This window comes from Oncorhynchus kisutch, linkage group LG18, assembly GCF_002021735.2.
Source record: "Oncorhynchus kisutch isolate 150728-3 linkage group LG18, Okis_V2, whole genome shotgun sequence".
Lineage (NCBI taxonomy): Eukaryota > Metazoa > Chordata > Actinopteri > Salmoniformes > Salmonidae > Oncorhynchus > Oncorhynchus kisutch.
The window spans coordinates 23523814-23549304 of record NC_034191.2 but is presented as its reverse complement, the minus strand read 5'-3'; the positions used below and the strand labels follow the sequence as shown (position 1 = coordinate 23549304).

The window sequence follows — 25491 nt, the reverse complement described above, 5'->3', positions numbered from 1 at the left end:
TATCATTTCATGTAACCACATTTACCTTGTTTGTTTGTTTGTTTATGCATTTCTGTGAATAACTTAGTTAGTAATAAATAAATGATTTAAGACAATTGATGTATGGATGACTCATAGTGAAGACTGGGTTCGTGCAGATAACCAACAATTTACAATGTTTTGAATGAGACTAACGTGAGGTAAAGTAAATAATTCATTAATTCGAAGACTAATTGATCAGATAAAATATCTGAAAAGTTATTTTAGGAAATTATAACTTTGTAATCTGAATATTTTTCCTTGGTGCCCCGACTTCCTAGTAATTACGGTTACATGATTAATCAGTCTAATCACGTAAAAACTAATTACAGAGAATCTTTGATAAAAACGATCAGTCTTCAGTTAATGATAGTAAAGACACGACAGAGGCCTCCCAGTGGCTGATACTGTAATTAAGCATCTGATTTGCATGTGAAAAATGACCTGACCTTCTCAACACATGAATCAAAATCAGTTGGTAAACAGTATTGATCTTGAGAAAATGGAGCATTGTTAATCTCTATATTTTGCAGGTCATGTCTGAGGGGAGCTGAGAGGAGGCCAACTGAACTCTATGGTCTAGTGGTCAGAGAAAGAAATGGCTGACCCCAAGGTTGCTGGATGGAGCATATCACTGTTGAACGCTTGAGCAGTGCACAGAAATAGAACAGCTCCAGTACATACTGATAATAGCACAGAGTACAAATAAATAGAGGACCATTCAAGTGTCCTGGACAAAGGTACTCAGCAAGCTAGAGAAATACATGTGTCCATTGTCCTCCTGAAGAAAAAAAAACGCTTAATTGTGTGAATCGAAAGCTCCTTTAAAAAAACAGACTTGCTCTTAGGGGTCTGTTTTCATTGACGATCCCATCAGCAGTTTCAACTTAAACAATTGTTCCAGAAAATGTACTTTACTGAGTCAATTTGTAGAAAATTATTTCCTTTCATAATACAATTGTTCCTACTTACAAAAAATGATTACATTTACTGGTGACCGGGTGAAAACAGCCCCCAAATGTCAAAAGAAGCTGGCACCTCGCATTCCAGTAAAAGCATTGGCAGAAATGAGTTAAGACTTAAACCCATCACCCCCACCCTCCTCGTTTTAAAGACAGACACTCCATTACTCACTTAAAATTGAGGCTCTCCCACTTCTTCTGCTTTAGCCAGCCGCCACACAGTGACTTGCTAGGAGTCAAAGGAGACTTGCTGGTGCCTCCATAACTGAAAGAAAAGCACACATATCACCACAGTTGGGACAAAAACTGCTGACTGTTTAAACACTCACCGTGCCCAGTGACTTTAGTTTAAAAAATGTAAAGGGTGGGTATCTATTGAAGGCCTAAATTGACTGCCGTTTACCCACTTAAAGCTGTGGGTAGACAAGATGTTGGCTAGGTGAATGGAGTGGGCTGTCAACATGTTGTGATTCAGCAGCGGGCCTTATTTCAAGGTTTCCTTTTCCTTCAGTAAAGCATAGATGAGCATCTACGTGATTGCTCTGCCTGCTGCTCCAGAGAGGGAGCTTCCAGGCAGTAGACCAGGGCTGAGGGCCGAGCAGGAGAAGAATTACCTCTGAAGGAAGACGTGGGAGCAGTAGTAGGAGACTAAGAACAGTACAACAGCGAACAGTCTAAAGCACCATCCTAGAGAGGGAGAGAACAACCACATGTAATAGATTAGAAGCCAACATAATGCTTTTCTTGTATAGCCTGTGGTCAAATCCTAGTCTATGATATTTCAAATTGCTGCTAATTATGGCATGAGATTGCATGAGATCCAATCTGCAGGCAAGCAGGCAGGCACGACTGCAGGCAGATCTTCACTTCCTACAGTATCACTAACTTAACATCCACTGGAATGGAACGGAGGAGTGCTATTACTTGAGCAGTAAATTAATAAAAAACAAAGCAGCCCCTAGAACTTTCAGTTCCCACATCAAACAACTCTGCCGAACAAAAGTCTCCTCTACCTCCACACTAGCAACATGTCAATGACCACAAACATTCGCTCCTCTGGTAGATAAATACTCCCCCAGCCCAGACAGTGGTCTACATGTACAGGGGCTTAGGAGGGAGGGAGGGCAGTCCTCCAGCTCATAGACATACTTCCCACACATTTGTTCCAGGAATACAAATGGCTACTTATACGGTAAAGGCAAACATGTAGTGCCAAACTAAACATGGTCTCCATCGAGCTGAATCTGCTTTCTGGTACTGCCATTAACGGAGTCAGAGAAACCTTGGACTGGCTTTTCATTTTCAACACAGCAGCTAGGCAAACTGAAATGAGCTGGTATGTGAGAGCTAACATAAGGATGTCATTGTGTAACACTACATCTACCAAAAGCTTGAGTGAACTGAAAGAATGAAACACCACTAGGCTAGATTTGTACAAATACTGTAAACCTTCTATAAAAAGAAAAGTAAAGAAAACAGTAGAAAACAAAACTATCCCATGTTTTTCATTTCAAGAACAACACCCACAAATGTTGACAGGAGTTAAATGTCTGATTAAAGTATTGTATGTGCAGGGGTGTATTGACAACAACTCCTGTAAGGAAGCAGCGGGGAGCTTACTTTTAGCAGTCTTTAGGGACATCTTCACATGCTCCTTCGCCCTCTCATCTCGGTACTGCGCATGATGTTACCCTGAGGGGGAAGGTGAAGGAAGAACAGCATATTAGCACCTCTAACATCAGGCTCAATCGGACAGGAGTGGCGCCAGCAAATCAAATTAACCATATGCCTTAAACGGCACAATAAATGACATCTTTCTCCACCAGGATGATAAATGAGAAACTGGGATTGAAATGAAACACCAAGACAATACGTAGATTACACAGTCACTTCAGGGGACTCTGGAGCACTGACTGATGGTAATCATTGCAGTGTTTCTTTGGCTTTGTGCTCATTGTGAAAAAAGTGGAATTGGCTGTCTCCAGTGACTATGCACCAGACAGTGTGGGAAAGAGCCATAGAGATTAGAGGTCGACCGATTAATCGGAATGGCTGATTAATTAGGGCCGATTTTAAGTTCTCATAACAATTGGAAATCTGTATTTTTGGGCGTTGATTTTGCAGATTTTTTTTTACACCTTTATTTAATCTTTATTTAACTAGGCAAGTCAGTTAAGAACACATTCTTAGTTTCAATGACGGCCTAGGAACGAGGCAGAACGACAGATTTTTACCTTGTCAGCTAGGGGGATCCAATCTTGCAACCTTACAGTTAACTAGTCCAATTCTATGAACCACCTGCCTCATGAGGAGCCTGCCTGTTACACAAATGCAGTAAGCCAAAGTAAGTTGCTAGCTAGCATTAAACTTATCTTATAAAAAACAATCAACGAATGTCGTTGTTCCAATGTGTGCTTAACCATAAACATCAATGCCTTTCTTAAAATCAATACACAAGTATATATATTTTTTTAATCTCCGCTTATATTTAGCCAATATTGATCAGCGTTACCTTGTCCTATGGATATCTACACAGTTATACAATTGGCAAGGTGGTGTAAGCCTACACGAAACACAGACCTTATTTTAAGTGAATCTAAAAATATCCTATGGAATAAATGAATGAAGGAACCGCTTTTCAGATTTGGTAGACGGTGTCATGGGAATTATGACTTGCACTTTGGTGGTCAATTCTACCCATGTCCATAATTAAAATAGGATTTCCTGCATATAGAAATGACAGTTTTTGTTTTCAACATTCATCACAGGTAACTTAAACTCTATTTTTATTCAAACCGTTGAGAGTATTTGTCTCCTAAGCAGACTCTTCAGTATCATTGTCACTTCAGAGCTGTGTGTGTGTTTTACAGATGGCAGAGAAAAGCAGAGCACCAGTGTGGGACTATTACATGGAATTGGCACCAGGGAAAGCAAGGTGTCTAATCTGTGATAAAGATGTAAGCATGGGGTCAGCAACGGCTAAATCAAAAAATACCACCAACCTGTGGAATCACCTTAAGAACACCCATCCAAAAGCCCATATGTATTATATTAAGTTAAAATAAAAGTGTCCATTCAGTATTGTTGCAATTGTCATTATTACAAAAATGTGTATATATATATATATATATATATATAAAAAAAATCGGTATCGGCTTTTTTTGACCTCCAATAATCGGTATCGGCATTGAAAAATCATAATCGGTCGACCTCTAATAGAGATAGCAAGAGAGAGGCATAGAGAGCGAGAGAAGGAACATAACATTTGACATACCAATGAAAAATACTTTAATCAGTTATAGAACCCATTGCCCTTTATGGCTGTGAGTTCTGGGGTCCGCTCACAATCCAAGAATTCACAAAATGGGACAAACAGCAAATTGAGACTCTGCATGCAGAATTCTGCTAAAATATCCTCTGTGTACAATACCAAATAATGCATCCAGAGCAGAATTGGACCGATACCCGCTAATTATCAAAATCCAGAAAAGAGACGTTCAATTCTACAACCACCTAAAAGGAAGCGATTCCCAAACCTTCCGTAACAAAGCCATCACCTACAGAGCGATGAGAGTCCCATAGTATTCACAAACAGAAAATAAAGTACATATTTAGTACATATATACCTGATCTATTTGATATTAATGGTTAACAATTGATATTTAAATAATAGTAAGACATTTCTATCCTTCTAGTGTCCTTCTAGTGTCTGTGTTTTTATAGTCTCCACTATAAAGGGAAGTCAGGAATCAATACACGCAGTCAGTCAGGAAAGCTAAGGCCAGCTTCTTCAGGCAGAAGTTTGCATCCTGTAGCTCCAACTCCAAAAAGTTCTGGGACACTGTGAAGTCCATGGAGAACAAGAGCACCTCCTCCCAGCTGCCCACTGCACTGAGGCTAGGTAACACGGTCACCACCGATAAATCCATGATTATCGAAAACTTCAATAAGCATTTCTCAACGGCTGGCCATGCCTTCCGCCTGGCTACTCCAACCTCGGCCAACAGCTCCGCCCCCCCCCCGCAGCTCCTCGCCCAAGCCTCTCCAGGTTCTCCTTTACTCAAATCCAGATAGCAGATGTTCTGAAAGAGCTGCAAAACCTGGACCCGTACAAATCAGCTGGGCTTGACAATCTGGACCCTCTATTTCTGAAACTATCCGCCATTGTCGCAACCCCTATTACCAGCCTGTTCAACCTCTCTTTCATATCGTCTGAGATCCCCAAGGATTGGAAAGCTGCCGCAGTCATCCCCCTCTTCAAAGGGGGAGACACCCTGGACCCAAACTGTTACAGACCTATATCCATCTAAGGTCTTCGAAAGCTGTCAATCACCATATTCTTATCGGCAGACTCAGTAGCCTCGGTTTTTCGGATGACTGCCTTGCCTGGTTCACCAATTACTTTGCAGACAGAGTTCAGTGTGTCAAATCGGAGGGCATGCTGTCCGGTCCTCTGGCAGTCTCTATGGGGGTGGCACAGGGTTCAATTCTCGGGCCGACTCTTTTCTCTGTATATATCAATGATGTTGCTCTTGCTGCGGGCGATTCCCTGATCCACCTCTACGCAGACGACACCATTCTATATACTTTCGGCCCGTCATTGGACACTGTGCTATCTAACCTCCAAACGAGCTTCAATGCCATACAACACTCCTTCCGTGGCCTCCAACTGCTCTTAAACGCTAGTAAAACCAAATGCATGCTTTTCAACCGATCGCTGCCTGCACCCGCATGCCCGACTAGCATCACCACCGTGGATGGTTCCGACCTTGAATATGTGGACATCTATAAGTACCTAGGTGTCTGGCTAGACTGCAAACTCTCCTTCCAGACTCATATCAAACATCTCCAATCGAAAATCAAATCAAGAGTCGGCTTTCTATTCCGCAACAAAGCCTCCTTCACTCACGCCGCCAAGCTTACCCTAGTAAATCTGACTATCCTACCGATCCTCGACTTTGGCGATGTCATCTACAAAATGGCTTCCAACACTCTACTCAGCAAACTGGATGCAGTCTATCACAGTGCCATCCGTTTTGTCACTAAAGCACCTTATACCACCCACCACTGCGACTTGTATGCTCTAGTCGGCTGGCCCTCGCTACATATTCGTCGCCAGACCCACTGGCTCCAGGTCATCTACAAGTCCATGCTAGGTAAAGCTCTGCCTTATCTCAGTTCACTGGTCACGATGGCAACACCCATCCGTAGCACGCGCTCCAGCAGGTGTATCTCACTGATCATCCCTAAAGCCAACACCTCATTTGGCCGCCTTTCGTTCCAGTACTCTGCTGCCTGTGACTGGAACGAATTGCAAAAATCGCTGAAGTTGGAGACTTTTATCTCCCTCACCAACTTCAAACATCAGCTATCTGAGCAGCTAACCGATCGCTGCAGCTGTACATAGTCTATTGGTAAATAGCCCACCCATTTTCACCTACCTCATCCCCATACTGTTTTTATTTATTTACTTTTCTGCTCTTTTGCACACCAATATCTCTACCTGTACATGACCATCTGATCATTTATCACTCCAGTGTTAATCTGCAAAATTGTAATCATTCGCCTACCTCCTCATGCCTTTTGCACACATTGTATATAGACTCCCCCTTTTTTTCTACTGTGTTATTGACTTGTTAATTGTTTACTCCATGTGTAACTCTGTGTTGTCTGTTCACACTGCTATGCTTTATCGTGGCCAGGTCGTAGTTGCAAATGAGAACTTGTTCTCAACTAGCCTACCTGGTTAAATAAAGGTTAAAAAAAAATAAACAAAATTAAAAAAATTTAAAAAAAATTGTCTCCACTCATTCAGCTAATCTGGGCGTATGGTCACTAGAGTTTGAGCTGAGAGATTCAGCTTGAGCTGACAAATTAGTTAAAGACTGCATTACATAGACAATAATGTGTTTTACTAGAGATAGCTTATGAGTAGAACCATCCCTCATTGTCTCAAAATCATCCTTGCAACTGGGAAACTAAGCCAGGGTTGGGTTAAGACAACAACCCCGTGCAGATAACAACAGGATGAACCCAGAGTGGCTTATGATGCCCCAATCTGCATGGGAAGGGTGGAAACAACCATGACTAATTATTCTTAGTGTCAGCTATATAAAGAACTCTGCATTTGTGTAAAGGTTAAGCTGCTCGGCCCAACTTGACTAGTCTCATTATAGCAATAATCTATATTAAATAAACATGATTGTTTGAAGATATTACTGTCTCTCTCAGTTATAATTTCCACGACAGACCCCACAGAGCCCCAGGACAGAAATACAATTAGACCCAACCAAATGATGAGAAAACAAAAAGATAATTACTTAACACATTGGAAAGAATTAACAAAAAAACTCAGCAAACTAGAATGTTATTTTACTCTAAACCGAGAGTTCACAGTGGCAGAATACCTGACCACTGTGACTGACCCAAAATTAAGGAAAGTTTTGACTATGTACAGACTCAGTGACCATAGCCTTGCTATTGAGAAAGGCCACCGTAGGCAGACCTGGCTCTTTAAGAGAAGACTGTGCATACTGCCCACAAAATGAGGTGGAAACGGAGCTGCACTTCCTAACATCCTGCCAAATGCATGACCATATTAGAGACACATATTTCACGCAACACGCAAAATAAGTCCAGTCCAATTAATCCCCAAAATTTTTTAGAAACCTCCACTGGGAGTCCATTGAGCCCTGGTGCATGGCCGGGGGACATCTGGGTTACGGCCAGAGGAATGTCCATTTCATCCCACTGTGCCAGAGAGAGCATAGGGAGTTCTGCAAACAAAATCTGAGCACACATAGGATCACACAGTTCTGCCCTATACAACTCAGTATAAATCTCCACAGCCCGCTCCCGCATCTCCCCACCACAGAGGTCACCTGCCCATCAGACAGCCGTAGATAATGCATACCCTTTGCTTCACCGCTCTGTCTTTCCAAACAAAATAAGAAGAAGCTGGGATTGTCCATCTCTTACAAGTGCTTCCTTTGCTTTAACCTGGAAAAAACTGCCCAGGTCCCTACGTAATTCAGCTAAATTAGCCTGGAGGACTCCATTGCCTTGCCACACCATCTCTACCTCCATCTCACTAATACAACGCTCGAGTTCCCCCAATACTCTCCTAGCCTCTGGAGGATGAGAGAGCTGTTTACTGTTGACAGAAAAGCCGAATTTGGACTTTCCCCACATCCCACAATTGATTCAGAGACTTAAACTCCTCTCTTTGCTGCCCCCACCTTTCTCCAAAATATCTGGAAACCTAAGCAAAAAATTTGAACCTTGTAAGAGCTTTACATTAAACTTCCAATAAAATGCATGCCGAGGCCCTGATGAAATAGACAGCTGAGCCATGGTTATGTTGTGAGCCCGAAAAACCCACCGGGAGAATGGTAGCATCTAACAGCCTATTGCTCTGATTCCTGGACATGTAAAATCGATCAAGTCAGGCTGCACTCACTCTAGCCCCAAAGACCTTTCCCCATGTATACTGTCTTGTGTCAGGATATCTAGTTTTCCAAACATCCACTCGGTCGAACTGATTAATGATGTCCCTTAACACTCCCACTGACCCTGAATGAGGCTCTCCCCCATTTCTGTATTTTGTAAAAACCATTGTACAGTTCCAGTTCCCGCCGACCACCAGCGTCTCCTCAGGCGCTACCTGTGAGAGTTCCTGTCTAAGACTCCCAAATAGAAGCCCCCCTGTGTTAGACGCATACACATTTATAAAGGCAAAATCCATGTTGTTAATTTCTGCTTTTACTACAAGCAACCTACCCCTACACAACTCATTTGAGGAGCAAATTTTTACAGACAGACCTGGTACAAAAAAGACTGCCAACCCTGCATTAAAATATGTCCCATGGCTCAACACACTTGCCCCTTACCACCTGAGCCCCCAATCGACTTCATTCACCACATTACTATGCGTCTCATAAAGAAACAACACAACAACAATACATATTCACCCAACACACTCCTCTTTCCTGCATCTCTGGCTCCATTTATATTAAGCGATCCAACCAAAAGAGTCTCCATTAGAAGTGGGAGAAAAGCCAGCAAAGAAAGAGACCAATAAAATGCTCAAAAAGCCCAAATGTCAGAAAAAAAACTATTCATCTAAACAGCGTCTGAAGGTAGACTTTTACGCACGGTTGTGACCCACTTACTCAACTTAAACCGTTTCCTGGGTGAGAGGACACCATGCCCCTCATTTTTCATAGCATGTTGTACTGATCTTACAAACTCTCAGATCGAGAAAAAAAGCCTCAAGATGAACATTTTTCCCCTTAGTCTCATTCAGGAACCTTGTCAGTTCCCTCACTGTGCATTTTGACCCCTCTGCTTGCCTGGCTGTCAGCTCCGGACCCATTGAAGAGAAGTCTGACAACAAAAACTTCTCATCATCCTCTTCCTCAGACTCACCTTCGTCATCGCCATCTCCCATCCTGACCACCTGCCCTTCCTCTCTGGTAGGGGGCCTCCCACCAAGCACCAGGCAAAGGTTCCATGGTGCCTTTGACCACCCCAGCCGTCTCCCCTCCCACCTCCTTTCATCTCCCCATTTTCCCTCTCCCGCTTGACACCCACCACCTCCCCCTAGTCTCTTACACTTCCCCACTATACTCTCCTCATCCACTAGCATAACCTGACTAGACCCAGCCTCATCTACACCACCATCTATAACCTGACTAGACCCAGCCTAATCTACACCACCATCCCTGACCTAGACCCAGCCTCATCTACACTACCATCCATAACATGACTTGGCCCAGCCTCTGCTGCCTGCTTCTCATTGCCCCATCTGCATGTTGACCTCGAAAAATCGGCACCAACACATTCCTTGCAAATATTTCGCTAGCATTGAGCCTACCTACCAAATTCACTATTTTCATGAACACAACCACAGTGTTGTTCCTTCGTGTATAAGTTCAGCTCCTACCTGCTCACCGATGGCGAGCAGGACCTCTTCCGTCTTACTTCCGTTCTCTGGAACACACCTGACGCGCGTCTCCTCCACGCTAGGCAGTGAAGCCATCGCGGACACCACACCTTCCAAGCCCCAGGAAACAAAAAGTCTGTCCTCATCCTCCTTAACTTTGAAAAAAAACAGTGGGTACCGATAAACGAACAGTGTGTTAACCCTCCACCATAGAAAATAAAAATAAGAAAAACGCAGCTCAACTACACACTCAACTACCAAACACTACCAGCATACACTGCAAGAGAGAGAGAGAAGCATAGATATATATGTATATATTAGAGGTCGGACGATTTCAAGTTTTCAAAACAATCAGAAATCTGTATTTTTAGACATCGATTTCGCAGTTTTTTACAGGAAACACACAGTGAAACCCAGGCTACCTAAATATGGTTCCCAATCAGAGACAATGACTAACACCTGCCTCTGATTGTGAACCATATTTAGGTAGCCTGGGTTTCACTGTGTGTTTGTGGGTGATTGTTCCTGTGTCTGTGTTTTGCACCAGATAGGGCTGTTTTTGGTTTTCCACGTTTATTGTTTTTGTTAGTTTATTCATGCTAGTGTCTTTATTAAAAAACATGAATAACCACCACGCTGCGTTTTGTTCCGCCTCTCCTTCACCTAAGGAAAACCGTTACAGAATCACCCACCACAACAGGACCAAGCGGTGTGGTAATGGGCAACAGCAGCAAAAAGAGGAATGGACATGGGAGGACGGTTTGGACGGCAAGAATATGGACTATACTACTTGGGAGGAAATAGACAGGTGGGCGGTCGACCCAGGGAGAGTGCCGGAGCCCGCCTGGGATTCGATGTAGCAGCGCGCGGAAGGCTATAGAAGAATGGAGTTGGAGAAGCAAGCACGGCGGCGCGGTAGGAAGCCCGAGAGTCAGCCCCTAAAATTTCTTGGGGGGGGGGCACACAGGAAGTGTGGCGAAGTCAGGTAGGAGACCTACGCCAACTTCCTGTGCTTGCCGGGGGGCTAGAGAGACCGGACAGGCACCCTGTTATGCTGTGAAGCGCACGGTGTCCCCAGTGCGGGTGCATAGCCCGGTGCGGTACATTCCGGCTCCGCGTATCGGCCGGGCTAGAGTGGGCATCGAGCCAAGTGCCATGAAGCCGGCTCTACGCAGCTGGTCTCCAGTGTGTCTCCTTGGGCCGGCTTACATGGCACCAGCCTTGCGCACGGTGTCCCCGGTGCGCCTGCATAGCCCAGTGCGGGCTATTCCACCTCGCCGCACTGGCAGGGCGACCGGGACCATTCAACCGGGTAAGGTTGGGCAGGCTCGGTGCTCAAGAGCTCCAGTGCGCCTGCACGGTCCGGTCTATCCGTCACCACCTCCACGCACCAGCCCTCCGGTGGCAGCCCCCGGCACCAGGCTGTCTCATCCTTACAGGTGCTCCCGCCTGTCCAGCGCTGCCGGAGCCTTCCTCCTCTCCAGCGCTGCCGGAGTCTCCCGCCTCTCCGGCACTGCCGGAGCCCCTCTGCCCGGCGCTGCCAGAGCCGCCGGAGCCCCTCTGCCCGGCGCTGCCGGAGCCCCTCTGCCCGGCGCTGCCGGAGCCCCTCTGCCCGGCGCTGCCGGAGCCCCTCTGCCCGGCGCTGCCGGAGCCCCTCTGCCCGGAGCTGCCGGAGCCCCTCTGCCCGGAGCTGCTGGAGCCCCTCTGCCCAGAGCTGCCGGAGCCCCTCTGCCCAGAGCTGCCGGAGCCCCTCTGCCCAGAGCTGCCGCTCCTCTGTCCCGAGCTGCCGCCCCTCTGTCCCGAGCTGCCGCCCCTCTGTCCCGAGCTGCCGCCCCTCTGTCCCGAGCTGCCGCCCCTCTGTCCCGAGCTGCCGCCCCTCTGTCCCGAGCTGCCCCTCAGTCCAGTGGGGTCATTAAGTAGGGTCGCCGTGGCTAGGAGGCCACGGAAGGGGACAAGGTGGGGGACTAAGACTACGGTGAAGTGGGGGCCACGTCCAGCACCAGAGCCGCCACCGCGGACAGATGCCCACCCAGACCCTCCCCAATAGGTTCAGGTTTTGCGGCCGGAGTCCGCACCTTGGGGGGGGTACTGTCACACCCTGACCATAGTTTGCTTTGTATGTTTCTATGTTTTGGTTGGTCAGGGTGTGATCTGAGTGGGCATTCTATGTTGGATGTCTTTTTTGTCTATTTCTATGTCTGGCCTGATATGGTTCTCAATCAGAGGCAGGTGTTAGTCATTGTCTCTGATTGGGAACCATATTTAGGTAGCCTGGGTTTCACTGTGTGTTTGTGGGTGATTGTTCCTGTCTCTGTGTTTTGCACCAGATAGGACTGTTTTAGGTTTTCTCACGTTTGTTGTTTTTGTTAGTTTATTCATGTATAGTGTCTTTATAAATTAAACATGAATAACCACCACGCTGCATTTTGGTCCGCCTCTACTTCACCCCAAGAGAACCGTTACACAGTTATAGAACCCATTGCCCTTTACGGTTGTGAGGTCTGGGGTCCACTCACCAACCAAGAATTCAAAACATGGGACAAACACCAAATTGAGAATCTGCATGCAGAATTCTGCAAAACATCCTCTGTGTACAACTTAAAACACAAAATAATGCAGGCAGAGCAGAATTAGGCTGATACCCTCTAATTATCAAAATCCAGAAAAGAGCCGTTAAATTCTACAACCACCTAAAAGGCAGCGATTCCCAAACCTTCCACAACAAAGCCATCACCTACAGAGAGATGAACCTGGAGAAGAGTCCCCTAAGCAAGCTGGTCCTGGGGCTCTGTTCAAACACAACCCACAGAGCCCCAGGACAGAAACATAATTAGACCCAACCAAATTATGAGAAAACAAAAAGATAATTACTTGACACATTGGAAAGAATTTAAAAAAAAACAGCTTTGACTCTGTATAGACTTAGCCTGAGTGAGCATAGCCTTGCTATTGAGAAAGGCCGCCGTAGGCAGACCTGGCTCTCAAGAGAAGAAAGGCTATGTGCACACTGCCCACAAAATGAGGTGGAAACTGAGCTTCACTTCCGAACCTCCTGCCCAATGTATGACCATATTAGAGACACATATTTCCCTCAGATTACACAGATCCAAAGAATTTGAAAACAAACCCGATTTTCATAAACTCCCATATCTACTGGGTGAAATACCACAGTGTGCCATCACAGCAGCAAGATTTGTGACCTGTTGCCACAAGAAAAGGTCAACCAGTGAAGAACAAACACCAATGTAAATACAAGCCATATTTATGCTTATTTATCTTCCCTTTTGTACTTTAACCATTTGTACATCACTACAACACTGTATATATACATAAAATGACATTTGTAATGTCTTTATTCTTTTGGAACTTCTGTGAGTGGAATATTTACTGTTCAATTTTATTGTTTATTTCACTTTTGTATATTATCTACCGCACTTGCTTTGGCAATGTTAACATATGTTTCCCATGCCAATAAAGCCCCTTGAATTGAATTGAGCGAGAGAGGGGCATAGAGAGAGAGAGAGAGAGAGAGAGAGAGAGAGAGAGAGGCATAGAGAGAGGCATATATATATATATAGAGAGAGAGAGATAGAGAGAGTGAGAAAGAGGGAGAGAGAGGGGGGGGCATAGAGAGGGAGGCTGAGAGAGAGAGAGAAAGAGAGAGAGAGGGGGGGGGGGGGGGGGCAGAGAGAGAGAGAGAGAGAGAGAGGGGGGGGGGGGGGACAGAGAGAGAGATAGAGAGATAGAGAGAGATTCATAAAGAGAGAGGCATAGATAGGGAGAGGTAAGGTACTAATCTGGCTAAAACTTAACAAAAGATACAATCTACTGTGACAATGTATTCATATGTGCAGCTTATGCTCCTCCTTCAGATTCATCATATTATGATGATCAGTTTTTTGACAATCTCCATACAAAAATCATTATATTTTCAGGCAGAGGGTAAAGTGCTTATTTATGGAGATTTCAATGCAAGAACAGGTTCTGAGCCTGAATACACTGATGCGGGAGGTAACCACCATATATTTGGACACCCCTCCTTGTACAATAGCCATATTATAAATAATAGAAACAGTCCTGACCAAATACTGAACAAAAACAGTTCTTATTTACAACTGCGACCTGGCCAAGACAAAGCAAAGCAATGCAAGACAAACAACAACAGAGTTAAACATGGAATAAACAAACATACAGTCAATACCACATTAGAAAAAAAGTCTATATACAGTCTCTGCAAATGTGGTAAGACAATGGGGGTAAAGGCAATAAATAGGCCACAGTGGCGAAATAATTACAATTTAGCAATTAAACACTGGAGTGATAGATGTGCAAGTTGAGATACTGGGGAGTAAAGGAGCAAAATAAATAACAGTATGGGGATGAGATAGTTGGATGGGCTATTTACAGATTAGCTATGTACAGGTGCAGTGATCTGTGAGCTGCTCTGACAGCTGATGCTTAAAGCTAGTGAGGGAGATATGAGTCTCCAGCTTCAGTGATTTTTGCAATTCATTCCAGTCATTGGCAGCAGAGAAGTGGAAGGAAAGGCGGCCAAACGGAGGAATTGGCTTTTAAAGAATAACCAGGCATCTTCTACTGACGGAATGAGGTCAATATCCTTCCAAGATACCCAAGCCAGGTTGATTAGAAAGGCCTGCTCGCTGAAGTGTTTTATGGAGCGTTTGACAGTGATGAGGGGTGGTCGATTGACCTCAGACCCATTACGGACGCAAGCAATGAGGCAATGATCGCTGAGATCCTGGTTGAAGACAGCAGAGGTATATTAGGAGGGCAAGGTTGGTTAGTATGACATCTATGAGGGTGCCTGTGTTTACGGATTTGGGGTTTTACCTGGTAGGTTCATTGATAATTTGTGTGAGATTGAGGGCATCAAGCTGAGATTGTAGGATGCTCGGGGTATTAAGCATGTCCCAGTTTAGGTCACCTAACAGCATGAGCTCTGAAGATAGATGGGGGTCAATTAATTCACATATGGTGTTCAGGGCACAGCTGGAAGCAGAAGGTGGTCTATAGCAAGCGGCAACGGTGAGAGACTTGTTTCTGGAAAGGTGGATTTTTAAAAGTAGAAGCTCAAATTGTTTGGGCACAGACATGGATCGTAAGACAAAACTCTGCAGACTATCTCTGCAGTAGATTGCAACTCTTTGCTTGCCTTATTGACTTTTAAAAAGCATTTGATTCTATTTGGCAAGAAGGGTTATTCTACAAAATTCTCCAAAGTGGGCTTTGGTGGTAAGGTGTATGACTTAATAAAATATATTATAGACAGAAAACAAGTGTGCAATAAAAATCAAAAACCAAAGAACAGAATTATTTTCACAAAATCGAAGTGTGAGACCTTGGCTGCAGTTTGAGTCCAAATCTTTTCAACATTTATATCAATGAATTAGCAAACATGTCGGACCATTCTCCAGCCCCAGGACTCACACTATTTGACACAGAGGTAAAATACCTGCTATATGCTGATGATTTGGTACTTCTATCACCAACCAAAGAAGGTCTTCAACTGAACCTTAACATTCTACAGCAGTATTGCCATAACTGGGCCCTGGCAGTAAATTTCACCCCCCCAAAAAACAGATGTCAGAAACACAAATATAAATTCACCCTAATTCACCCTAACAACACCATAATTGAACACACTAAAAATGACACATACCTTGGTCTGACCATATCGGCATCAGGAAACTTTAATATGGCAGTGAAGGCACTCAAAGAAAAAGCCAGCAGAGCATTGTATGCAATAAAAATGAAATTATTCAATATCAACATCCCAATTAGAATTTGGACCAAAATATTTGACAGTGTAATGCTACCAATAGCTTTTTACGGAAGTGAAGTTTGGGGGCCACTCAATAAACTGGACTTATATGTGGGAAAAACATCCAATTGAAGCCCTATATGCAGAATTCTGTCGGAGAAATCTATAAGTCCAGAGAAATACACTAACTAATGCATGACGGGCAGAATTGGGCCGCTTCCCAGTGGTAATGAAAATACAGAAAAGTTCATTAAAATCAACTTGTGTTGGACCTCACCAACCAAGCTGACACCAGCACTGCTTCAAAAGAAAGAATTCCAATAAACAAAAACATGAACAAATCAAAGGATTCATATTTACAACATTGGAAAAACGAAACAAAATCCCAAAGCCGACTAAATTGCTATCTGGCCCTAAACAGAGAATATGAATTGGCTGATTATCTCTACTCTGTCAGAGATATAAAGCCGAGACAGATCCTTACCAAGTAAGTGAGTGACCACCGATTGGCAATAGAAACCGGCAGACATAAAAAAGACATGGTTACCCAAAGAGGAGCGTGTATGTGGTCACTGCACGACAGGGGAGGTAGAAACAGAGAGGCACTTTCTCCTTTACTAAATATTCCTCACCAAGTGATTCATTATTCACAGAAATTACTACATTTATTCCAAATTTTAACTTATTAAACCCAGAGGAAAAACTAAAAATACTCATGGGGAAGGAGCAAGGCTCCTCTTGCAGCCAAATATGTCTTTGTCTGCCATAGCCTGAGGGATACTGGATAATAACATCTGCATAGTTTTCACAGATCCCTCTGGAACTTTCATTGCGCACACCTGGCCCTTATTCCCACTAATTGTATTTGTATATATATGCCCTTTCACCATGGTCTGGTCAATTATTGTTACAATGGCCGTTGGTGCGTGTGAGTACGTGTGCTGTGTGTTTTGGGCTTTCGTGCCATTGTGGATTGCGTAGATGATTACGGATCTCGTCCCGTGTGTTAATCATTGTGCGCGTGTGTTATTTATTCGAAGTACTCCTCACTCTTTTGTTTGGGTATCACCATGTGTTTTTGTATAGTGTTTGTTTGGTCTTTGTCCCCATGCATTTACACGGTACGCCGTAATTTGGGTACAATAAAAAGAATATTAGGCATTCCTGCGCCTGTCTCCCGAATCTCTTCATACCAGCATGACAATAGTAAACAGTAACTTCCTTATTATTACTATTATTGCTATTACTATTATTGATGTTGTTGTGATTATCATTCCAAATAGTAGGGGTGATGGTAGTGATAGCAGTTTAGTGATGGTGGTGGTAGTAGTAGTAGTAATAACGATGATGTTGGTGGTAGTAATGATGATGATGATGATGGTGAAGATGACAGTTAGTTATAGTTAAATGTTTTACATGTTTAGCTTTTCATATTTATTACATTTCTACTACTGACTGTTACCATTTAATTGTTGTGTTTTTTTGTATTATTATTTACTACCATTGTATATTATTATTTGTTATGCTTTATAATTGTTTTACAATGTATATTGTATACATTGTTGCTTTGGCAATATTGACACAATATTTTTTATGTCAATAAAGCAGCTTGAATTTGAGCGAGAGAGAGAGAGAAAGAGAGAGAGAGGCATAGATAGAGGCACAGAGACAGAGAGACAGAGGCGTGTAGAGAGAGAGGCGCATAGAGAGAGAGGCGCATAGAGAGAGAGGAGCATACAGTGGCTTGCGAAAGTATTCACCCCCTATTTTGTGGCCTTACAACCTGGATTTAAAATACATTTTTGGGGGTTTGTATCATTTGATTTATACAACATGCCTACCACTTTGAAGATGCAAAATATGTTTTTATTGTGAAACAAACAAGAAATAAGACAAAAAAATGTAAACTTGAGCGTGCATAACTATTCACCCCCCCAAAGCCAATACTTTGTAGAGCCACCTTTTGCAGAAATTACAGCTGCAAGACTATTTGGGTATGTCTCTATAAGCTTGGCACATCTAGCCACTTGGATTTTGCCCATTCTTCAAGGCAAAACTGCTCCAGCTCCTTCAAGTTGGATTGGTTCTTCTGGTGTACAGCAATCTTTAAGTCATACCACAGATTCTCAATTGGATTGAGGTCTGTGCTTTGACTAGGCCATTCCAAGACATTTGAATGTTTCCCCTTAAACCATTGGAGTATTGCTTTATCAGTATGCTTAGGGTCATTGTCCTGCTGGAAGGTGAACCTCTGAAACATGATTCCCTCAAGAATTTCCCTGTATTTAGCTCCATCCAAAATTCCTTCAATTCTGACCAGTTTCCCAGTCCCTGCCGATGAAAAACATACCCACAACATGATGCTGCCACTACCATGCTTCACTGTGGGGATGGTGTTCTCGGGGTGATGAGAGGTGTCGGGTTTGCGCCAGGCATAGTGTTTTTCTTGATGGCCAAAAGGCTCCATTTTAGTCTCATCTAACCAGAGTACCTTCTTCCATATGTTTGGGGAGTCTCCCACATGCCCTTTGGCAAACACCAAATGTGTTTGCTTATTGTTTTCTTTAAGCACTGGCTTTTTTTCTGGCCATTTTTCCATAAAGCCCAGCTCCGTGGAGTCTAAGGCTTAAAGTGGTCCTATGGAAAGATACTACAATCTCCGCTGTGGAGCTTTGCAGCTCATTCAGAGTTATCTTTGGTCTCTTTGTTGCCTCTCTAATTCCCTCAATTGCCTGTTCTGTGAGTTTTGGTGGGCGATCAACTCTTGACAGGTTTGTTGTGGTGCCACATTCGTTCCATATTTTTATAATGGATTTAATGGTGCTCCGTGGGATGTTCAAAGTTTTGAATGTTTTTTATGACCCAACCATGATCTGTACTTCTTCACAACTTTTTCCCTGACCTGTTGGAGAGCTCCTTGGTCTTCATGGTGCCGCTTGCTTGGTGGTGCCCCTTGCTTAGTGGTGCTGCAGACTCTGGGGCCTTTCAGAACAGGTGTATATATACACTAAGATCATGTGACAAATCATGTGACACTTAAATAAAGTTCACCTGTGTGCAATCTAACTAAGTATGTGACTGCTGAAGGTAATTGGTTGCACCAGATCTTTTTTAGGGGCTTCATAGCAAAGGGGGTGAATGCATATGCACCTACCACTTTTCTGTTTTTTATTTTTTAGAATTTTTTTAAATAAGTATTCTTTTTTTCATTTCACTTCACCTCTTTTGACTATTTTGTGTATGTCCATTACATGGAATTCAAATAAAATACAGCTTTTAATTATAGGTTGTAATGCAACAACATAGGAAAAATGCCAAGGGGGGTGAATACTTTTGCAAGATAGAGAGATGAATAGAGAGAGTGAGGCATAGAGAGAGAGAGAGATGGGTCAGATCAGTAAGAGGATGAACGGGAGAGATGACACTTCATCACCATCTAGGGACATTTTCAATCCCACACCGTCACATACAGCTCACCACAATCTGCTACTTTAAATTTTGCTTTGGAGTGGCCGAGTATAAATTACGGATTAGATGAGATTATAGGTCACTGATGTCAATCTCCACGGACTCCCGTCTCTGGACAAAATCTGACCACAACCCCCCAATGTCATTGTCCAGAATCATGACGGTTTGCGCAGCCTGACAGGCCGTTCATTTTGACTACAAAATAAACACTTCACTCAACTACAGATGTTTTTACATTTGGAACAAAACATTGAAAACTAAATATATCCATGTAAGCTGCTAGTTTCTATTTAGCAACAACAGTTAAATAGACCTGGTGTCAATCATGCATGCCCAGCCTGGCAGAGTGTGGTGGATCAAAGACCACATTATCTTTTAAAACCACCACAGGTTCTGGTTGTGGATTCAACCCACCAGCTAAACAATCTGTGCTGTCACAGCATTAGCACTGATAAGCTTTTCCTTTGGGGAGACGGTCTCTCCTTCAGTTCACCTTAATAGACTGGAGCTGTTTTGAAAATAGGATGGATGGGTGGGGTAGGATTAGTATGTGTGGTCACTGTGTGATTGATTGCGCTAGCGGAACCCCAGTCCTAGACAGGTTAACCAGGTAGGCCAGTTGAGAACAAGTTCACATTTACAACTGTGACCTGGCCAAGATAAAGCAAAGCAGTGCATAACAAACAACACAGAGTGACACAAACAAACATACAGTCAATAACACGAAAAAAAAAATGATTTTTCTATGGACAGTGTGTGCAAATGTAGAAGAGTAGGGAAGTAGGTAATAAATAGGCCCTAGAGGCAAAAACAATTACAATTTAGCATTTAGAGTGATAGATGTGCAGATGATGATGTGCCTAAGGTTAAGGTCCACCCATGCTGCCCTGTTCTGAGCCAATTGTAATCCCTCTTTGTGGCACCTGACCACACGACTGAACAGCAGTTCAGGTGCGACAGAACTAGGGCCTGTAGGACCTGCCTTCTCAATAGTGTTGTTAAGGCATAGTAGCGCTTTATTAAAGACAGACTTCTTCCCATCTTAGCTACTGTTGTATCAGTATGTTCCGACCATGACAGTTTACAATAGGGTTACTACAAGCAGTTTAGTCACCTCAACTTGCTCAATTTCCACATTATTCATTCGTTTAGGGTTTAGTGAATGATTTGTCCAAAATAGAATACTTTTAGTTTTAAAAATATTTAGGACTAAATTATTCCTTTCCACCCATTCTGAAACTAACTGTAGCTCTTTCTTAAGTGTTGCAGTCATTTCAGTTGCTGTAGTAGCTGACGTGTACAGTGTCAAGTCATCCGCATACATGGACACACTGGTTTACTGTCTCTGCTACCGCACGGCAAGCGGTACCGTAGCGCCAACTCTTGGACCAAAAGCCTCCTTAACAGCTTCTACCCTCAAGCCATAAGACTGCCCACCTGGACTATTTACATTGACACCCCCCCCCCCCTTTGATTTTACACTGCTGCTACTCACTGTTTATTATCTATGCATAGTCACTTAACAAATTCTCTCGACTAACCTGTTACTACTAAATATTTTATTAATGCTATTTCTTGAACTGCATTGTTGGTTAAGGCCTTGTAAGTAAGCATTTCACGGTAAGGTCTACCTGCTCTATTCGGCGCTTGTGACAAATAAAATGTGATTGGACTAGTAAAGATTGAAAAAAGTAAGGGGCCTAGACAGCTGCCCAGGGGAATTCCTGATTCTGGATTATGTTACAGAGGCTCCCATTAATGAACCCCCTTTGTTTTCTGTTAGACAGGTAACTCTTTATCCACAATATAGCAGGGGGTGTAAAGCCCTTACACAAGTTTTTCCAGCAACAGACTATGATCGATAATGTAAAAAGCTGCTCCGAAGTCTAACAAAACATATTGTCATCAATTTCTCTCAGCCAATCAGTCATTTGTGTAGGTGCTGAGCTTGTTGAATTCCCTTACCTATAAGCGTGCTGAAAGTCTGTTGTCAATTTGTTTACCGTAAAATAGCATTGTATCTGGTCAAACATATTTTTTGCCAAAAGTTTAGTAAGGGTTGGTAACAGGCGGATTGGTCGGCTTTTTGAGCCAGTAAAAGGGGCTATACTATTCTTGGGCAGCAGAATGACTTTTGCTTCCCTCCAGGCCTGAGGGCACACACTTTCTAGTAGGCTTAAATTGTCCTTTGTACAACCTGTTACATAACGGGGGGACACAAGCTTGTAATGGCAGGGTAGTGGGTTCGATTGTAGTGGGTTTGATTCCTGGCACCACCAATACGCAAAATGTATGCACGAATGACTAAGTCGATTTGTGTAAAACATATATGTATATATATATATATAAAGTGCCTTCTTAATAAAGTACTCAGACCTGTCAGGATTTGGCCAGGATTGTTTCGGTTTTGGCCACTAGATGCCCCCATTGTGCTTTTTTGACCCTTTTGTTTTCCCTTGTTTCCAGTTATTTGCACCTGTGCCTCATTTCCCTTGAATGTATTTAAACCCTTAGTTTTCCTCAGTTCTTTGCTCTGTGTTTGAATGTTAGCACCCAGCCCTAGCGAAGCTGTGAACATTTGTTACTCCAGTTGGACTCTTGTGGTACTCTGTTTTTTCTTATTCTAAAAAGGATTAAATCGTTTTTTCCCTCATCAATCTACACACAATACCCCATAATGACAAAGCAAAAACAGGTTTTTAGAAATAGAAACTGAAATATTTGTATTATTTATTTAACCCAGAAGGGCTCATTGATTTAAAATCTCTTTTTCAAGAGCGTCCTGGCCAAGATAGGCAGCATCAAGTCATTACAAAAATTACAGACAAACAACATGAAAAACTACAAGTAATCTAGTAAAAACCATAGAATTCACAAGTATAACCAAATCAAAAACAGCAAATTAAAAACATTGACAGGTCAGGGAATCAGTCGCAAGATCATTCATCAGTGATTTAAAAATACCAATCGGGACAAGTTCTTCCAGTTTAAAATTATTTTGTAAGGCGTTCCAAGACGGTGGCGCAGAGTACATAAAAGCCCTTTTACCAAATTCAGTTCGGACATTTGGAACAGTTGGCAGGATAAAGTCCATTTCTGAACAATAAAAATGCCAAAATAAAAATCTAGTAAACCCAAAATGGCTTTGTAAATAAAAGTATACCAGTGACTGAGCCTACGAGTGACTAGAGAAGGCCAGGTTTTGCAGTTTAAAATACATCTCAAAGTGCCATGGTAAAGGGTGTCAATTGATCTCAAACAATGAGCGGAAGCATTCATTATTAAATATCCCTATAGTCTAGTAAAGGCATAAATGTAGCCGATACTAGCCTCCTTCAGGCTTCAAAAGAAAAACAGGCCTTATTCCTAAAATAAAATCACAATTTCAGCTTCAATTTTTTTGTAAGTTGTTGAATATGCAATTTAAAAGAGAGACCATCATCAATTAAAATTCCAAGATATTTATATGAGGTTACAAACTCAATCTCCTTGCCCTGACAGGTAGTAATAGGTGAAAAGTTCAGAGGTCTATTTCTTGCTTTAGAAAACACCATTAGTTTAGTCAGTATTGAGGATAAGCTTCAATTGACACAAGGTATGCTGAACAGTATAAAAAGCAGTTAGCAAGTTCTGGAAAGCTTTTGTAAGAGACAAGGCACAACAGTAAATAACAGTATCTTCAGCATAAAAATGAAATTGTGCATTTTGGACATTTTTGTCTAAATAATTTATATAAATAGTGAATAAGAGAGGCAAAGAGAGGCATATTACATTCAAATAAGTATTCAGACCCTTTACTCAGTACTGTGTTGAAACACCTTTGGCAGTGATTACAGTATCGAGTCTTCTTTGGTTTGACGATACAAGCATGGCACACCTGTATTTGGGGAGTTTCTCCCATTCTTCTCTGCAGATCCTGTCAAGCTGTCAGGTCGGATGGGGAGCGTTGCTGCAGAACTATTTTCAGGTCTCCCCAGAGATGTTCGATCGGGTTCATGTCTGGGCTCTGGCTGGGCCACTCCAGGACATTCAGAGACTTGTCCTGAAGCCAATCCTGTGATGTCTTGGCTGTGTGCTTAGGGTCATTGTTCTCTTGGAAGGTGAACCTTTGCCCCAGTCTGAGATCCTGAGCACTCTGGAGCAGGTTTTCATAAAATATATCTCTGTACTTTGCTCTGTTCATCTTTGCCTCGATTCTGACTAGCCAAAGAGTTCAATCTGGGTTTCATCAGACCAGAAAATCATGTTTCTCATGGTCTGAGAGTCTTTAGGTGCCTTTTGGCAAACTCCAAGCGGCCTGTCATATGCCTCTACTAGCCGCCAGTGTTTATGCGCCCTGTATTTGGTGTGACCGTTTTGTGCCAGAGAAATAAGTCTGCAAATCACTGAACCCTCTGCTCCCGACTCCTACGCACCACTCCTAGTAACCCGTGACAGGTGGACTCTAATCAAGTTGTAGAAACATCAAGGATGATCAATGGAAACAGGTTGCACCTTTACTTATGTAAATAAGGTATCTGTTTTTTATTTTTCATACATTTGCAAACATTTCTAAAAACGTGTTTTCGCTCATTATTAGGTAGTGTGTAGATTGCTAAAGATGTATTTATTTTTAATCCATTTTAGAATAAGTCTGTAACGTAATAAAATGTGGGAAAAGTCAGGGGTCTGAATACTTTCTCGAAGGCACTGTATATTACTAAGCAGTCTTATAAGCAATCAAAGCTCTGTCGATAACCTAAATCCCATACCTTTCTCCATGTCCTTTAAAGGGTGGATATGTTGACTCTGGGTTCCTCCCTGTAAAACAAAGGAGATGATTAAGACAATGGAGAAAAATATAAAGTGGTAACTGATGTGGTGATCAAATGTATGACTATAAGAAGATAATATCCTTAATAGTGGTTTATACAATGAAGACAACCAGTATTAGAAACTGTCAAACTGAGTGCATGACTGGTGGAAACCAGTAAGAAAGGACGCTTGCTTTATCTCCATGCTAAGAACATTATCATTCCTCAACTTTCTGTGCAGAATGCCGTGATCTCATCATTTAACCTACTATCATTAATTTGTATTTCTAAACAGGATTCTGACTCACAAATCATGAATAGGCAAACTGAACATCAAACCATAGCCAAATTGAATAATTTCCCAAGTGGTTTAAAATGAACCCCAATTGACTTTTAATTCCAATGCTAACTCTTCCACCCTTTAGTCAAGCATTGTGTGAAGAACTTTTAGCACTGTCTTTCAGTTGTAACCAAAATGCCAACATCAGGAGGGTATAAACGCTCCTTCCCTAACCAACGGTGCCATATGCTACCTGACAACTCTTGCCTCTATGAGCCCCAGTGCTCTTTTCCATGACGCAGTGTGTGAGAGGACTTCTTTGAGGGAGCTCTAACCAGCTCCACATGCCTGCTCTGAGCAGGAGGCACAGGTCCTCAGAGGCAGCACAATGACTGTCTGTGTGGCATGTGGGGAGCAGCCTGGGAGAAGAGAGGGCCAAGTGCTGGGTAGGATACAGTGGGGCTGGCAGAGGCCCAAGTCCTCAGGCCCCTTCGCGTACGTGGAGGGGACCCGATCTAGGTCTGTCTGAGGCACCACACAGCTACAGCTGATTTTTTTACGACTTCACTGTAAGTGCTCCTCTACCTGTGGATGGGAGCTAGGCTGTTTGGCCAGGCTGTTTGGCCAGGCTGAGGCGCAAACAGCAGAGATAAAGATGTCAATAGTCTCCCTATAAGGAGTCATACAACCTGAAATGATAGATCAATACTATTGGATTTGAGATTACGTCTTTAACTGAGAAAAATTCCTTTCATGGGAAAAATAACTGCAACATTGAGATGAGCATTATACTGTAAGTCTACTTAAGTTTCAATGTTGCATGCACAAGTACAGTGAAAACAATGCAGTAATCAATAACAATGTAATACTAAAAATAACAAGGTAGAACAAAAACACAAGACATAAAAATAAGAAAAACACAAAGTAAGTTAGCAAGCAAGCATACTATACACAGGGTCAGTCAATTCCAGGTCCATATTAACAATGTGCAGGGATACTGGGTCGATAGAGGTAGATACAGTGCCTTGCGAAAGTATTCGGCCCCCTTGAACTTTGCGACCTTTTGCCACATTTCAGGCTTCAAACATAAAGATATAAAACTGTATTTTTTTGTGAAGAATCAACAACAAGTGGGACACAATCATGAAGTGGAACGAAATTTATTGGATATTTCAAACCTTTTTAACAAATCAAAAACGGAAAAATTGGGCGTGCAAAATTATTCAGTCCCTTTACTTTCAGTG

General features: G+C 42.8%; 1 protein-coding gene across 4 annotated transcripts in view; it reads right to left on the bottom strand.

Annotated features, from left to right (window-relative positions):
- LOC109909208 (CMP-N-acetylneuraminate-beta-galactosamide-alpha-2,3-sialyltransferase 4-like) overlaps positions 1–25491 on the bottom strand; it is a 59421-nt gene that overhangs the window by 19938 nt on the left and 13992 nt on the right. For 3 of the 4 annotated variants that reach the window (XM_031796166.1, XM_020508251.2, XM_020508252.2), the window contains exons 2-5: positions 23926–23974; positions 2601–2672; positions 1595–1667; positions 1153–1245 (exon numbers count right to left, since the gene is read on the bottom strand). In XM_031796166.1, the coding sequence (XP_031652026.1) occupies positions 1153–1245; positions 1595–1667; positions 2601–2622 (188 nt within the window). In that variant the 5' untranslated portion in view covers positions 2623–2672; positions 23926–23974. Of the gene's footprint in view, positions 1–1152; positions 1246–1594; positions 1668–2600; positions 2673–9924; positions 10321–23925; positions 23975–25491 lie in introns of those variants that run through there. The other variant, XM_031796167.1, reaches the window with a different exon arrangement.